Source organism: Lacerta agilis, chromosome 14 (assembly GCF_009819535.1).
Source record: "Lacerta agilis isolate rLacAgi1 chromosome 14, rLacAgi1.pri, whole genome shotgun sequence".
Taxonomy (NCBI): domain Eukaryota; kingdom Metazoa; phylum Chordata; class Lepidosauria; order Squamata; family Lacertidae; genus Lacerta; species Lacerta agilis.
This window is the reverse complement of record NC_046325.1, coordinates 17,210,164-17,223,102: the sequence shown is the minus strand read 5'-3', so window position 1 is coordinate 17,223,102 and position 12,939 is coordinate 17,210,164. Positions and strand designations below refer to the sequence as shown.

General features: G+C 49.2%; 1 protein-coding gene across 5 annotated transcripts in view; it reads right to left on the bottom strand.

The window, feature by feature from the left end:
- Positions 1 to 4,306: 4,306 nt before the first annotated feature.
- The window catches only part of PPP1R12C (protein phosphatase 1 regulatory subunit 12C), a 42,170-nt gene continuing 33,537 nt past the window's right edge, over positions 4,307 to 12,939 (bottom strand). For 2 of the 5 annotated variants that reach the window (XM_033168877.1, XM_033168875.1), the window contains 11 exons: positions 12,211 to 12,318; positions 10,740 to 10,830; positions 10,380 to 10,517; positions 9,778 to 9,868; positions 9,430 to 9,551; positions 9,175 to 9,233; positions 8,699 to 8,804; positions 8,309 to 8,413; positions 7,511 to 7,561; positions 6,911 to 6,961; positions 4,307 to 6,502 (listed from right to left, as the gene is read on the bottom strand). In XM_033168877.1, coding sequence (XP_033024768.1) covers positions 6,416 to 6,502; positions 6,911 to 6,961; positions 7,511 to 7,561; positions 8,309 to 8,413; positions 8,699 to 8,804; positions 9,175 to 9,233; positions 9,430 to 9,551; positions 9,778 to 9,868; positions 10,380 to 10,517; positions 10,740 to 10,830; positions 12,211 to 12,318 — 1,009 coding nt within the window. In that variant the 3' untranslated portion in view covers positions 4,307 to 6,415. The remainder of the gene's footprint in view (positions 6,503 to 6,910; positions 6,962 to 7,510; positions 7,562 to 8,308; positions 8,414 to 8,698; positions 8,805 to 9,174; positions 9,234 to 9,429; positions 9,552 to 9,777; positions 9,869 to 10,379; positions 10,518 to 10,739; positions 10,831 to 12,210; positions 12,319 to 12,939) is intronic. The other 3 variants (XM_033168878.1, XM_033168879.1, XM_033168876.1) reach the window with 2 other exon arrangements.

The window sequence follows — 12,939 nt, the reverse complement described above, 5'->3', positions numbered from 1 at the left end:
ATTGCTTCAACACTGGTGATCTTTGCTTCTTCCAGTACACTGGTATTAGTTCGCCTGTCTTCCCAAGTGATGTGTAAAATGTGTCAATGAGACGCAGGCATGAGTGAAGTGGGGAGGGATATGTTTTCTACTGTAGGTAACACAGCAACATCCTTGAGGCTGCCTCAGAACAGGTCACACTCTTTGCCCATCTAATTCAGTGATGTCTAATCTAATGGGCAGCAGCTATAGGTTCTCTCTCTCTCTCTCTCTCTCTCTCTCTCTCTCTCTCTCTCTCTCTCGAGTGATCATTAGTATTGCTTACTCGCAACCTGCCCTAACTCCCAAAGGAGCAGCAAACACATAAGCGATAAAATAATTGAAATATGGAAAGCTCCACACACACACCCCATTCCAGTACAGTGGTACCTCGGGTTAAGAACTTAATTTGGACCGGAGGTCCGTTCTTAACGTGAAACTGTTCTTAACCTGAAGCAACACTCTAGCTAATGGGGCCTCCCGCTGCCGCTGCGCCGCCAGAGCACGATTTCTGTTCTTATCCTGAAGCAAAGTTCTTAACCTGAAGCGTTATTTCTGGGTTAGCGGAGTTTGTAACCTGAAGCGTATGTAACCTGAGGTACCACTGTACAGATGCAGACTGGGAAGGATCTCTACTTAAAAGGCTTGTTGGGAGAGAAAGGTTGTGAACAGGCGCTGAGAAAAGAACAGCCAGTCTAATATTTAACGAGAGGGAATCCTAAAAAAAGGTTGTTGCCACGAATCTAAAAGCCAGGGTATTTTCTACTCTTCCTTTCGAGAGGCAGGGATTGAGCCTGGGGCCTTCTGTATCCAAAGCATGCTCCCCGACAAGAAAAGTTACAGTTCCTTCCCCTAACTGCCTAGTGCGATGCAGCCAGAGTTATTGGGAGATGGGAGCCCTGTGTGTGGGGCAAAGCCCTGGAGCCAAGTAGGCAAGGCCGCAAGCAAGGCCTCTCTTGCTAGGTGGGGCTGCAGAGCGAAATCATTTCCTCATAAACCACCAAAACTGGCTGTGTACATTTTAACGCCTCTGGGTTGCTATAGCACAGGAAACACGCAAGCAGAACAATAAAGTTCTTTTTTTTTTTTTTAAATGTACTAATGCTGATTAGTACCTTAAAAATGCAGCTCCCATGAACCTGACATGCAACTTGTAGACAGCTTTCTTCCTACATCATGAAAGCATGCCATAGGGGAGGGGGATCTTAAAAGAGGATCCACCCTGAGCCAGGAAGAAACCTAAGCATGCGGGGGGGGGGGGGAGAGCAACCCTATTACCAGAGTTGGGAGAAGCATAAAAGAGAAAGACCCCCCCCCCTTTCTGACACCAAGCTGTCAAAAAAAAAAAATTAGTGGGAGCTAGCTCTAATGTCACAGATCACAAAGGTTTTCCCTAAAACAAATGTATTAGAAAAGAGGTGGGAAACAAATTAGGGCTCCGGGCAAGTTGGCAACCCCCAAACCTCTACCCTGCCTCTAGTCCAGTGGTCCCCAACATTTTTTTGGCCATGCCCCACCTAAGTACCTCTAAAATCCTGACCCCCCTGGGTGACATATAATTCTTTATTACCGTATATTCCGGCGTATAAGACTGGGCGTATAAGATGACCCCCAACTTTTCCAGTTAAAATATAGAGTTTGAGGTATACTTGACTGCAGATTCTCCACCCAGCGTTTAAGATGACCCCCAACTTTTGAGAAGATTTTCCTGGATTAAAAAGTAGTCTTATACGCCAGAATATACAGTATTCAAAAGGTGAACTCCTATTCATGTAGAGGAAACCTAAAAGGCCATTAGGTAAAGGGACCCCTGACCGTTAGGTCCAGTAGCGGAAGACTCTGGTGTTGCGGCGCTCATCTCACTCAATAGTTTGTCCGCAGACAGCTTCTGGGTCATGTGGCCAGCATGACAAAACCGCTTCTGGCGAACCAGAGCAGCGCACGGAAACACCGTTTACCTTTCTGACAGAGCGGTACCCATTTATCTACTTGCACTTTGACGTGCTTTTGAACTGCTAGGCTTGCAGTAGCAGGGACCGAACAACGGGAGCTCACCCCGTCACAGGGATTCGAACCACCAACCTTCTGATCGGCAAGCCCTAGGCTCAGTGGTTTAGACTACAGCGCCACGCACGTCGCAAAAAGCCATTAACTTGGTCTTAAACAAGCTTCCAAAGAACATGGCATCCGTGAAAAAGAAGAACGAAAGGACAGCTGAAGCACTGAGGAAGAAATCACGAAGAAATTGTTAAGAAACGAAGTGATATGAAAAAAGGCAAATACGAGTTTCAAAACATGCAATAAAGATGTGTGTCACAATATATATTTATATACAGTATATGAGGCCCCTAGAACCATAAGAAATGCAAAAAAATAAATCAGTTAATAACTCGTTTTCGAATTGCCCCCCTTAAAAATCTAATTGCCCCCCTGTGGGGCGTTTGCCTCACGTTGGGAACCATGGCTCTAGTCCTTCGCAACCGAGAAGCCAAGACTACAAGGTGGTGCCAAAGTGGAACTTCACGGGCCAGAGGGAGGAGGCCACCTTTGCTACCTAGAGGGATGCTCAGATCCGATGGATCACCCTTACTCGAGGGGTGACACCTTGCCACAGCATCCTTACCATTCCTGAAGGTTAGGTTTGGCCTGGGGAGGAAGGGTGGGGCAGAGACCAGCTCTAATTTTAGCCCAAGGAGGCTTAAGAACAGCCTGAATCACCTTTTGTTTGTCCTGGGGGTGCGGGAGCAAGAGTTACGCAATCTTGTGGCAAAGGTCTTGGCACAGTGAGCAGAAGCGTCGTTTTGGTCTGAGTTTGGCAGAAAGCAACGATCAAAAGCAATAAGGCCGGATGACGGGGGCCTCTTGGGGAGGAGACAAGAGACCTGAGACACATCTGTGCAAGAAGCCTGTAATTGGAAATAACTGTGATTTACAGGGACAAGGGCAACTGCAAAGTAGGAAACAGGTGTAGCTGAGCAAGCAAGAGCAGACAGCCCCAGCAAACACTAACTGACTCAGGTACTCTAGGTCATAGCCAGGACACCTGGGTTTTCCTGAAGTTGGCAGGTCGTTTCAGCCAGGGTTATCCAAAACAGGGCACCCGCATGTGCATCAAGTGTTGATTAGATCCCTGACCATGAGGTCCAGTTGTGGACGACTTTGGGGTTGCGGCACTCATCTCGCTTTATTGGCTGAGGGAGCCAGTGTACAGCTTCCGGGTCATGTGGCCAGCACACGGAGACGCCTTTTACCTTCCTGCCGGAGCGGTACCTATTTATCTACTTGCACTTCGTGCTTTCGTACTGCTAGGTTGGCAGGAGCAGGGACAGAGCAACGGGAGCTCACCCTGTCGCGGGGACTCGAACCGCCAACCTTCTGGTTGGCAAGCCCTAGGCTCTGTGGTTTTTTAGACCACAGCGCCACCCACTTCCCGTTGATATAAGGTACTGGTGCTAATAACTGCAATAAGGTCCTGTATCTATGTCTTCTGATGTGGAAGGGCACAGGGAGCCCCTTATATAGCCATGCATTTATCAATGAAAAAATTGAGAGGGATCAGACCAAAGGTCTACCTAGCCCGGCATTCTGTTTTGCACAGCAATCAGATGACTCTGGAAAGCCAAGGCAGGGCACAAGAAACAGCCCTCCGCTACTAGTCAGATAGGCAGGGTACAAATAATAAATTACTAGTACTACTACTACTACTACTGCTGCTGCTGCTGCTACTACTACTACTACTGTTGCTCCACAGCAATTGGGATCCAGCAACATACTGTCTTTTGAAAAGAGCTGGTTCTATTTAGCCAACACAGTAGAGAGCCATTGACACATCTATGCAGCCATGGGTTTGTTGAACCCACCATCCCTGTGAAGTTAACGATCCATTAAAAACAGATTAAACAAGCCCTTTTCTACCAGGTGGTTATGTGTGGATAGTGACTGCTTGAAGGGTTAGGGCAGGCTTCCTCAACTTTGGCCCTCCAGATGTTTTGAGACTACAATTCCCATCATCCCTGACCACTGGTCCTGCTAGCTAGGGATCATGGGAGTTGTAGGCCAAAAACATCTGGAGGCCGAGGTCGAGGAAGCCTGGTTTAGGGTTTAAGGAAGAGTTAGAACCAAATCCAACACACACCATCTACTAAAACAGCCTTCCAGAAATTCCCATTGTGATGGTTGGGGCTGATGGAATTGTAATCCCAACATTTGGAAGGCAGCAGGTTGGGGAAGGCTGCACTATACCAACCAAAAACACGTACATTTACGTGTTAAAAGAAATGAACACATCTAAGGAGCAATCTTTTTTTTATTTTTAATTATATTCAACACGGTAATTTCAATTCCCTGTTCTTTAAAACATACGCAGCTGAGCTGCTGAATAAACAAGTACAATATAGAGACTTCTTTGGAAAAAAAATACTCATGCGATATTGCACATTTAAGTTTTTCTGCATTTTTTTTCTTCTTGTTTTTTTTTCTTGGCGATGCAACCATATAGAAAATACTTCTGTTATGTACAGATATGTTTGGGGAGGGGGAGTTCACAGATCAGGGCAGGTGGAGAGAGAAAAAATAATAATAAGGGGTGGGCGAAGAAAAGAGAAAGGGGTGACATGGTAGAAAAGAAGGGACTATTTATTTTGGCAGAGGAAATCTTGGCTCATGATAGCGCAGGAAAAAACACACACACACACACAGACAGGATTTTCAGGGTAGTACTTTGGACCCGTTTCTCTTGGAATTACTTCTAGCCCTCAGTTTCACTTGGAAGTACTTCTAGCCCTCAGTTTTAACATTGAAAATATTTGATTGTGTGCGTGCAGGAAGAGGGATGGAGGAGAGCCATGGAAATGGACCCCCACCCCACCCCAATGCATCCTCTAGGAAAGCGGCGGCAGAATCCAACAAACCGGAATATGAGAGGTCAAGGAGGCACAGGTCCTGGAGGAGGAGGAGGAGGAGGAGTGGAGTAGCTGGCAAATGGGACAATGACAAATGTGGACTTGTATGGCAAATGCTGTCCATTACACAGCCCAGGGTTACAGACGTCCAGGAGATCCTCACAGCGGGACTGGGTGTTGGCAAAAGGCTTGGGGGGGGGAAACACTGTCCAGACAGCGGGAAGGGGAATGAGACCGTTTCCCTGGGATTCGGCCTCAAGTTCAGGCAAGGGAACACTAGAAGCATCCTTCAGAGCCAGGCTGGATGCTAGAGGACGCTTGAGTTTCTGAGAAGGGACCAAGCCACACTCGCACCTGAAAAATCGAGATGCTGAGGGAAGTGAAGAACAGGAGCAGAGATTAAGACCCTCCCAATGTAGCCCCCACCCCACAACTGTCTCCCCCAACCCCCAAGCTATGGCACTTAACAGCCTCATCTTCACAGGCAATACTATCTCGGCTACTAAATTAATGCCACCGCAGAACTCTCCTGTCCGTCTGGCTCTAGAGAGCCTCGTGGCAGCCAACCCCAAAGGACCACTAAAAAATCACCCAAACGTTACCCACAATTCCCCGCTGATTAAACAGTGCTAAGGCGCTTCTCTCTTTCTCGCTCTCGTACATACACATACATGCACACACACCCAGGGCTACCACATCCCATTTTTTAACTCGTCTGCTCAAGTTCTCCGACTTCCAGGCCAGCTGCCAGCCTCGGCTCTAAAACCTGGCTGCTGGGTGCCACCTTCAACTCTGCTGCCCTCTTGGGAGAACTTACCCAATTGTCAAATGCACTGGTTTGTTTTGGCAGGATGTGAGTTGGGTGCTTGGACCGAGTCTTGCCACCCTTTCCCTTACGCAGCCTTGAGATTGCGGTCCTCCTGAGCTGCAGAGCTATGGGGCCTAAGCTACGAGCAACACCAATTACCCGAGATATCCTGCCGTTAACTCGACTTTGCCCACAGCCTCAAAAAACTTCCCAACCTATAAAGCAACTTTTATTTGCCTGCTGTCAGGAGAATGACATTAAGGCCACCTCGCTCCTCTTGAGCCCCCAGAAAGACTGGCTCCCGTCATCTCCTCTCCCTTTGTTCGTTAAAGGAAAAGCAATAAGCAAATTGCATCACTTTTAAAAGGAAGCCACAAAATAAATACTGTCTCTGGAGAGGAGGAGTGGGGAAAGAGGGGATGGGGAGGACATTGGGCTGGAGACATCACATCTGGTGAGAAAAAACTTGGCCCCTCTGTGTAAAACAATGGATGATGGGTGTCTGATTGGCTGAGGCTCAGAATCCCCTACATTTGGAGTGTTTTGAGTGGTGAGAGGGAGTTGGCCACCCCTATCCTTGCATTATGTCTCCTGTTCCGATTGAGGATCTGGTACACAAGGAGGTGGGGTGCGGAATAAGGCCCCTGCATCCCGGGGGGTGGGGAATCAGGGGCGGTGGCAGCGGTGGTCACTTGGAGAGTTTGCTGATCACACGGATTAGAGCGGCATTTTCGTCTTTGAGACGCTGGTTGTCTGCCTTCAAATCCGAAAGAGCCTACAAGAGAGAAGACGAATAAGGAGGAGGAGGAGGAGGAGGAGGAGTTTGGATTTGATATCCCCCTTTATCACTACCCGAAGGAGTCTCAAAGCGGCTAACATTCTCCTTTCCCTTCCTCCCCCACAACAAACACTCTGTGAGGTGAGTGAGGCTGAGAGACTTCAGAGAAGTGTGACTAGCCCAAAGTCACCCAGCAGCTGCATGTGGAGGAGCGGGACGCGAACCTGGTTCCCCAGATTACGAGTCTACCACTCTTAACCACTACACCACACTGGCACTGACAAAACCTGCACCACCTGGTAAAATCCTCCAACCCCACCCTCCCCGACCAGGCCACAGCTTCTCTCTGTCAAGCTGTAACTCTAGGGTGAGACCTGACGGCTGATCCAACCAGGTGGGAATTACCTTCAATTCTTCCTCTAGTTCTGCTGCTTTCCTCTCCAAAGCTCGGCGTTCCTGGAGGGAGAAGAGGCAAAGGTGAGGATATGGGGAAAGGGGCAGGGGAGTTCCAAGAATGTATTTAGGGAAAGCCAGTCCCTTCAGAGCAGAAGTAGGCTGACTTCAGCCTTGTGTGTCCTAAAATGCCACCTATGTGTGTGTGTTAGCTTTACAAAGCTCTTTACAGGTTAGCAGTCACTAGCCTACTGTTATGTGACCTTGAACACACACTCTTGCTTAAGATCATAAGAAGCATCTGGCTGGGTAAGACCAAGCTTGACACACCAAAGCATACTTTGTAAGAATCTCAGAAACCCCTGGGGTACACCTGCATCTACCCTCCCCTGTCAGAGAACAAAAGGATAACCCCTCCGGGCCCACAGGGGGCAGCAGAGGGATTCACTCTAGTTTCGTTTCCCTTCCTATGACTATCAAAGAGCAGGGCTTGTTCCCAGGCTTTTCCAGCAGGAGGCATCAAACAAGTCTTGCAATTCAGTTCATTTGAAGCAGCAGAATCCCTAACACACAGGCAAGGGAAGAAAAAGAGGGGCAAAAATAGGTACTTACAAATCTCTCCAGCTCTAGGAGAGCCGGCCGCTCGGCGAAACGCTCTTGCCTCTGTGGGCGAACAACGAAACAAAACACAAAATGTAGGGCACCCAACACAATGTCACAATGAAGCCCCCAACCTTTGAGGGGGAGAGGGGGTTTGTTTATCTGTTAAATCAGGCACCCCCAAACTCGGCCCTCCAGATGTTTTGGGACTACAATTCCCATCATCCCTGACCACTGGTCCTGTTAGCTAGGGATGATGGGATTTGTAGTCTCAAAACATCTGGAGGGCCGAGTTTGGGGGTGCCTGTATTAAATGAAAATTCTACCCCCTTCGAAGACTGTGTTAAAAATTGGGGGAGGGGCACGGGATGAAGGAGCACATAAACTGCTTTCAGGAAACCAAAAAATTTAAATTTTACCTTCTGAAAATGTCAGGTAATACGCCATTAATAATAATGATGATAATAACAACTTGCAAGTACTTTGCAATCATTTTTAATGATTTATATGGAATTTTACACACCTTTTACTTACCAATCAAAACTAAATTATATTAATTTAACTAAAATGTCTTTTGAATTTCCAAGTCATGTTACAGCTTTTTAGCACCCTTCCTTGTTGGGATTTGGAAGCTGAAAAGTTTAACGCGGCCCTTATCTCAATAATGCTGTATCTCAATAGGTACGCATGGAAACCAGGTATATATAAAACGCACCACATCCGTCGCAGAGCTGCCTGTTGCTCTTCATGTCCCCACCGTGTCCCAGCTGCCACGCAACCGAGAAACTTCTGATCTGCCCCTTTCCATACCTGGGTCACTCTTTCCAGCTCCAGCTTGATCTGCGTCAGCTGTAGCTGTGCTTCTTGTAGTTGCTCCTTCAGTTTTTCATTCTCGATCACGAGATCTTCATACAGCTTAGGGTCACACAACACACACACGGTAAAATAAACCGCATAAGGTACTGAGATCCCTATGAATCCCTTTCCCACCCATATCCCTTCAACCTAGGAGCCCCAACCTCCATTCATGTGAGCTGATATAGAACTTGTGCGCCCTCCTCCCTCCCATTCCTTTTTCCTTGTGTGTTATGACTTTTTTAGAAATCTTAGTAATGATTTCTATAAGTTGCTCCAAGACCCTTTTTGGCTAGAGGGTGGGGTATAAATGCCTGAAATGAAAACATAAACAAAACAACTAACTTTCTTGTAATAGTGATCAGGTTCCTCTTTGCAGCCCAAATTGCTGTTCTGTCTCTGGCAGCTGTAGGGAGCTGTCCGGTTTGACAGGACGCTGTTTAGGTGTCCGCTGAAAAAGAAAAGGGGGACCAACATTATCGGAGATCACCCCTCGGGTGGCCCCTCACACTGTGCAATCCAGGTGGGCAGTATATAATTTTAATAATGGTCTGAAAGTTAAGGCACGAGGATTGGGCACATTAGCAAAACCACATGTCGGGTTTTGCATATTAAGACTATTGGATCTTGCACTATTTTGGGTTCACCGTTAAAAAACCCCCCACCATCCTCTTGAGGCCAGCATTAATGTCTTTCTACAATATGAATGGCACGAGTACTGAGAAGCATCAGCAGGCAGGCAGCAACTCGTGAGTCAACCTACCCCTAAGCCCCGTCTCCACACCCCAGTTTGAAGTGCTGGATCCCAAAGAGGAATCTACCTGCCATGTCCTGATGGATCTTCATTGTTGACTTGCTCGCTGTCTTCATCATCCTCGCCCTAAAAGGGGGGGGGGAGAAGTTGGGGGGGGGGTTAAGGTCTCCCCTAAATTGCCTGCGCAGACAACTTGGGTGCTTGTACAAGGCAGCTGTCGCGTTCTCAACGACAGAACGGCACAGAGCCTCGTACGGATGGTCCTAAAATTCTGCCCTCCTTTCAGCGCAACAGCCCCGACTAAGTCCGTTGCCACATTCACCTCCGAGTTCCCTCCCTGTCCGGAGATGAGCCTCTCCCGTCGGCCTTTCCTGCGGTCCCTGATGGCGAGTCTGTTCCGTAGATCCGAATCTGCCTCTGAGCTGGTATCCTCGGCTTCTGAGACTGCAGCGCGGAGAGAAAAAAAAATGCAGCTGAGCTCAGGTCCTTGCATGCCAATAGACTGAATATGTTACAATATCAGCAATGGAGCCCGGGAGAGATTTCGGAAGGTTTAAAATAAAGTTGCAGTGGTACAGAAGTTCCTGCAGGCCCAAAGCTAAACATGCCAAATGAGTGACCTGAAAAACGGAAGAGAAAAGAGGGCACAAAAGTTGAACAGGAGCGTTACCTTTTCTGGGCTGCGAATTCACCACTAAAGGATTCACAGTATAAACCGAAGAACCTTCTGAACTCGGGAGCCGGAATCTCCTAGAAGAGTCCTGCATGAGGCAGCAGGGTTAGGATCAGGGAAAAAGCAAGAAGGGAGAGAGATTACACATAGGCTGCACGCTGGCTCTAGGCAACAGGGCGGCAATTTGCGGAGGGCCAAACGAAAGCAACGAATGAATGAATGAAACGGACTGGTTTATGGGCGCCACTGCGCCATGAGATGTGCAAAAACACAGCAGGCTCTCACCCAACCCAGTGCCGATGTAGAACCCACACTATGCAGTCTGATGGATACAAATAACCCGGCACCTATCATGAAGGTTGGAAGCGGATACCGCACACAGCCTGCCATAAGCTACTTTGATTTTACCTGTATTCTGCTTGGGAAGATTTGTATCCCGAAAAGGCAGGTAACAATTCTAATCACCCTAAATCAGAGCAATAGCCTCGGCATAGATCCACCTATCGTGGTTCCCTCTGAGCAAGCCAGAAGTTCCTCCCCTGGCCTGGCTGCCACGTCTTCCACCCCACCAGAGCCCCTCAGCCTCCTGCCATCTCTACCGTAGTCTCCTGGGACTGCTGCTCTCCATCTTTGTCATGCTTCTCGTCCTCCTTATTTAGCTGCTCCGGGGCTGCTCTGGAGTCCCCAGCCCGGCCCATGGTCTTCTCAGCCTCCTTCAGGTCCGTCAGGGTAACACCCTGGAAGTAGGAAGAGAAGGAAAGGCACATGAAAACGATGCGCCAAACAGAGAACCACCCCGCCACCTAGAGGCTGATGCTGGCACTACACAGCAAGAGTTCCTTGTTAAGTCTCTGAGCTAGGCCAGACAAGCGCATTCCCTTATTCCTGACAGTCCCCTCTTCCGGTCTGCTTAGCGGTACCTCCACGCTTGAACCACCATGACCTGCACCAATCCCTACCTGCGTGGAACGCCTGGACTGCCTCATGAGCCTCGAACGGGCCTTCCTCTGGGACTCCGACTCTTCGTCCCGCACGGGCGTCTGGTACGACCTGGCAGAGGAACGGAGGGTTTGGGCAGCATTTACAAGGCTTTCTCTCCGTGCCCCCCTTCCGTTGCTCCAAGGGGCCTCCCCTTTCTTACTTGCCAACCACCTCAGAGCCTGTGCCCTGGCCTGGTTGCTTCAGTAATGGGAAGGAAGCACTATGCAACCAGGCAGAGGGCCTTCTCAGTAGTGGCACCAACCCTGGGGAACGCCCTCCCATCAGATGTTGAGGAGATGGGTAAATTATATAACATTTAGGAAACCTCTGGAGGCAGCCCTTTATAGGGAAGCTGTTTAAGGTTTAATGTTTTACTATGTTTTTATATATGCTGGAAGCCACCCAAAGTGGCTGGGGCAACCCAGTCAGATGGGTGGGGTACAAATGATAAATAATAATAATAATAATAATAATAATAATAATAATAATAATAATTACTACTACTACTACTACTACAGTTGTGCCTTGGATCCCCAAAGCCTTGGTACTCAGATGTTTTGGCTCCTGAACGCTGCGAAACCGGAAGAGAGTGTTCCAGTTTGCGAACGTTCTTTGGAACCCGAATGTCCGACGGGGCTTCCGTGGCTTCCGATTGGCTGCAGGAGTATCCTGCAGCCAATCAGAAGCCGTGCTTTGGTTTCTGAACATTTTGGAAGTCGAACGGACTTCCGGAACGGATTCCGTTTGACTTCCAAGGTACGACTGTACTACTAGGCATGTCCCTTTGCCAACCCTGGTAGTTTCCTCCCAACTTTTGTGACTGTGGAGTGGGAAAACGCGAGCCTGCCCTCCCTCTGATGCCCTCTTCAGCCTGCCTAACTGGGCACAGAACGCTCTGAGACAGGTCAGATGCCTCAGAGAGAAGCTCACTCCTAGCTTCTAGGAGCCACACGGTGAGAGCTGAGTGCAGGGTGGGGACCAAAGGGGGGCAAACTACCCCCGAAGGAGCATGACGTGCCCCCTATCAGAGATACTACCCCTCTCCTAACACCCCATGCACTGCTAGCATATTTGCAAGAATCAGGGACTGGTATGGTTTCAAATTGGATGGGGGGGGGCATGTGTTGAGATTCCTGTACTGCAGGGGGTTGGACTAGATGACCCTCAGCCCCCTTCCAACTCTACAACATCAGAGGCAGCAAAAGCAGCTGGTGAGTAAGCGCTGCTCCCCCCTCCCCCCCCCGGGCACCAAGATGTGGCTGCCATTGTAACAGTGATGAAGAGTCAACAGGAAAGGAAAGATTATATAGAAATAAGAGAAGCAGCAGAGAACCGGCGGGTGCTGCATCAACAAGGAAACCCCGCTCCTTGGATACAGAGACGAGCCCATCTACTGTGGCGCTAATTGCTTTTCGTAGTCTGCCTGCCCCGGGCCCCACCAACCCTCACCTTCGGCGGTCCCGGGGATCCATGCCAGAGCTGATGGCAGTGGAAGAAGGGGGCTGGTGTGGGGCAAGGGCTGTGTCTATCTTCATCTGAAGGCCACCTTCTAAGTTTCTGTGGGGAGGGAGGAAGGAGAGAAAGGAGAGAGGGAGAAAGAGAGAGACAGAACGTGGAAGAGAGCGTGTACAGAGGAGGTCCCTGAAAAGGCCTTTCACTTGCACTCCCCCAACTCCAGGGTTACCTAGAACTCCTGCTTTGACCCAGGGGTCTCCCAAATTTGTGAGTTAAGCCCCCACCCCTGTTACAGGCTCTTGCTTGTACGAGCCGTTCCCACAAACCACCTAAAATTGACCACAGAGGCTTTCCCCCCTTTGAAACTGTTATATACGATGCACAAATTATTTTTAATGTTAGTATTTTATACGCCACCGGTGCAGCAAGGCAAATCTTTAATTAATCCTGTCTTATGGGTAAGTGAGACATAGCTACCGTATATCGCGGCGTATAAGGCGACTCGGCGTATAAGACGACCCCCAAACTTTTAATGTGAAAAAACAGAGTTTGGGGTATACTCACCCAGCCCGGGATCCATGGCTGCTGAGGCGGCGGCAGCGGCGGGGAGAGCGTCCCCCGCGCCACACAGGAGATTTCCGCGCTTGCCGCCCAAGCGCACAGCGGCCCCCATGGCTGCTGAGGCGGCGGCAGCGACGCCTGGGGCAGCGGGGAGAAGCTCCC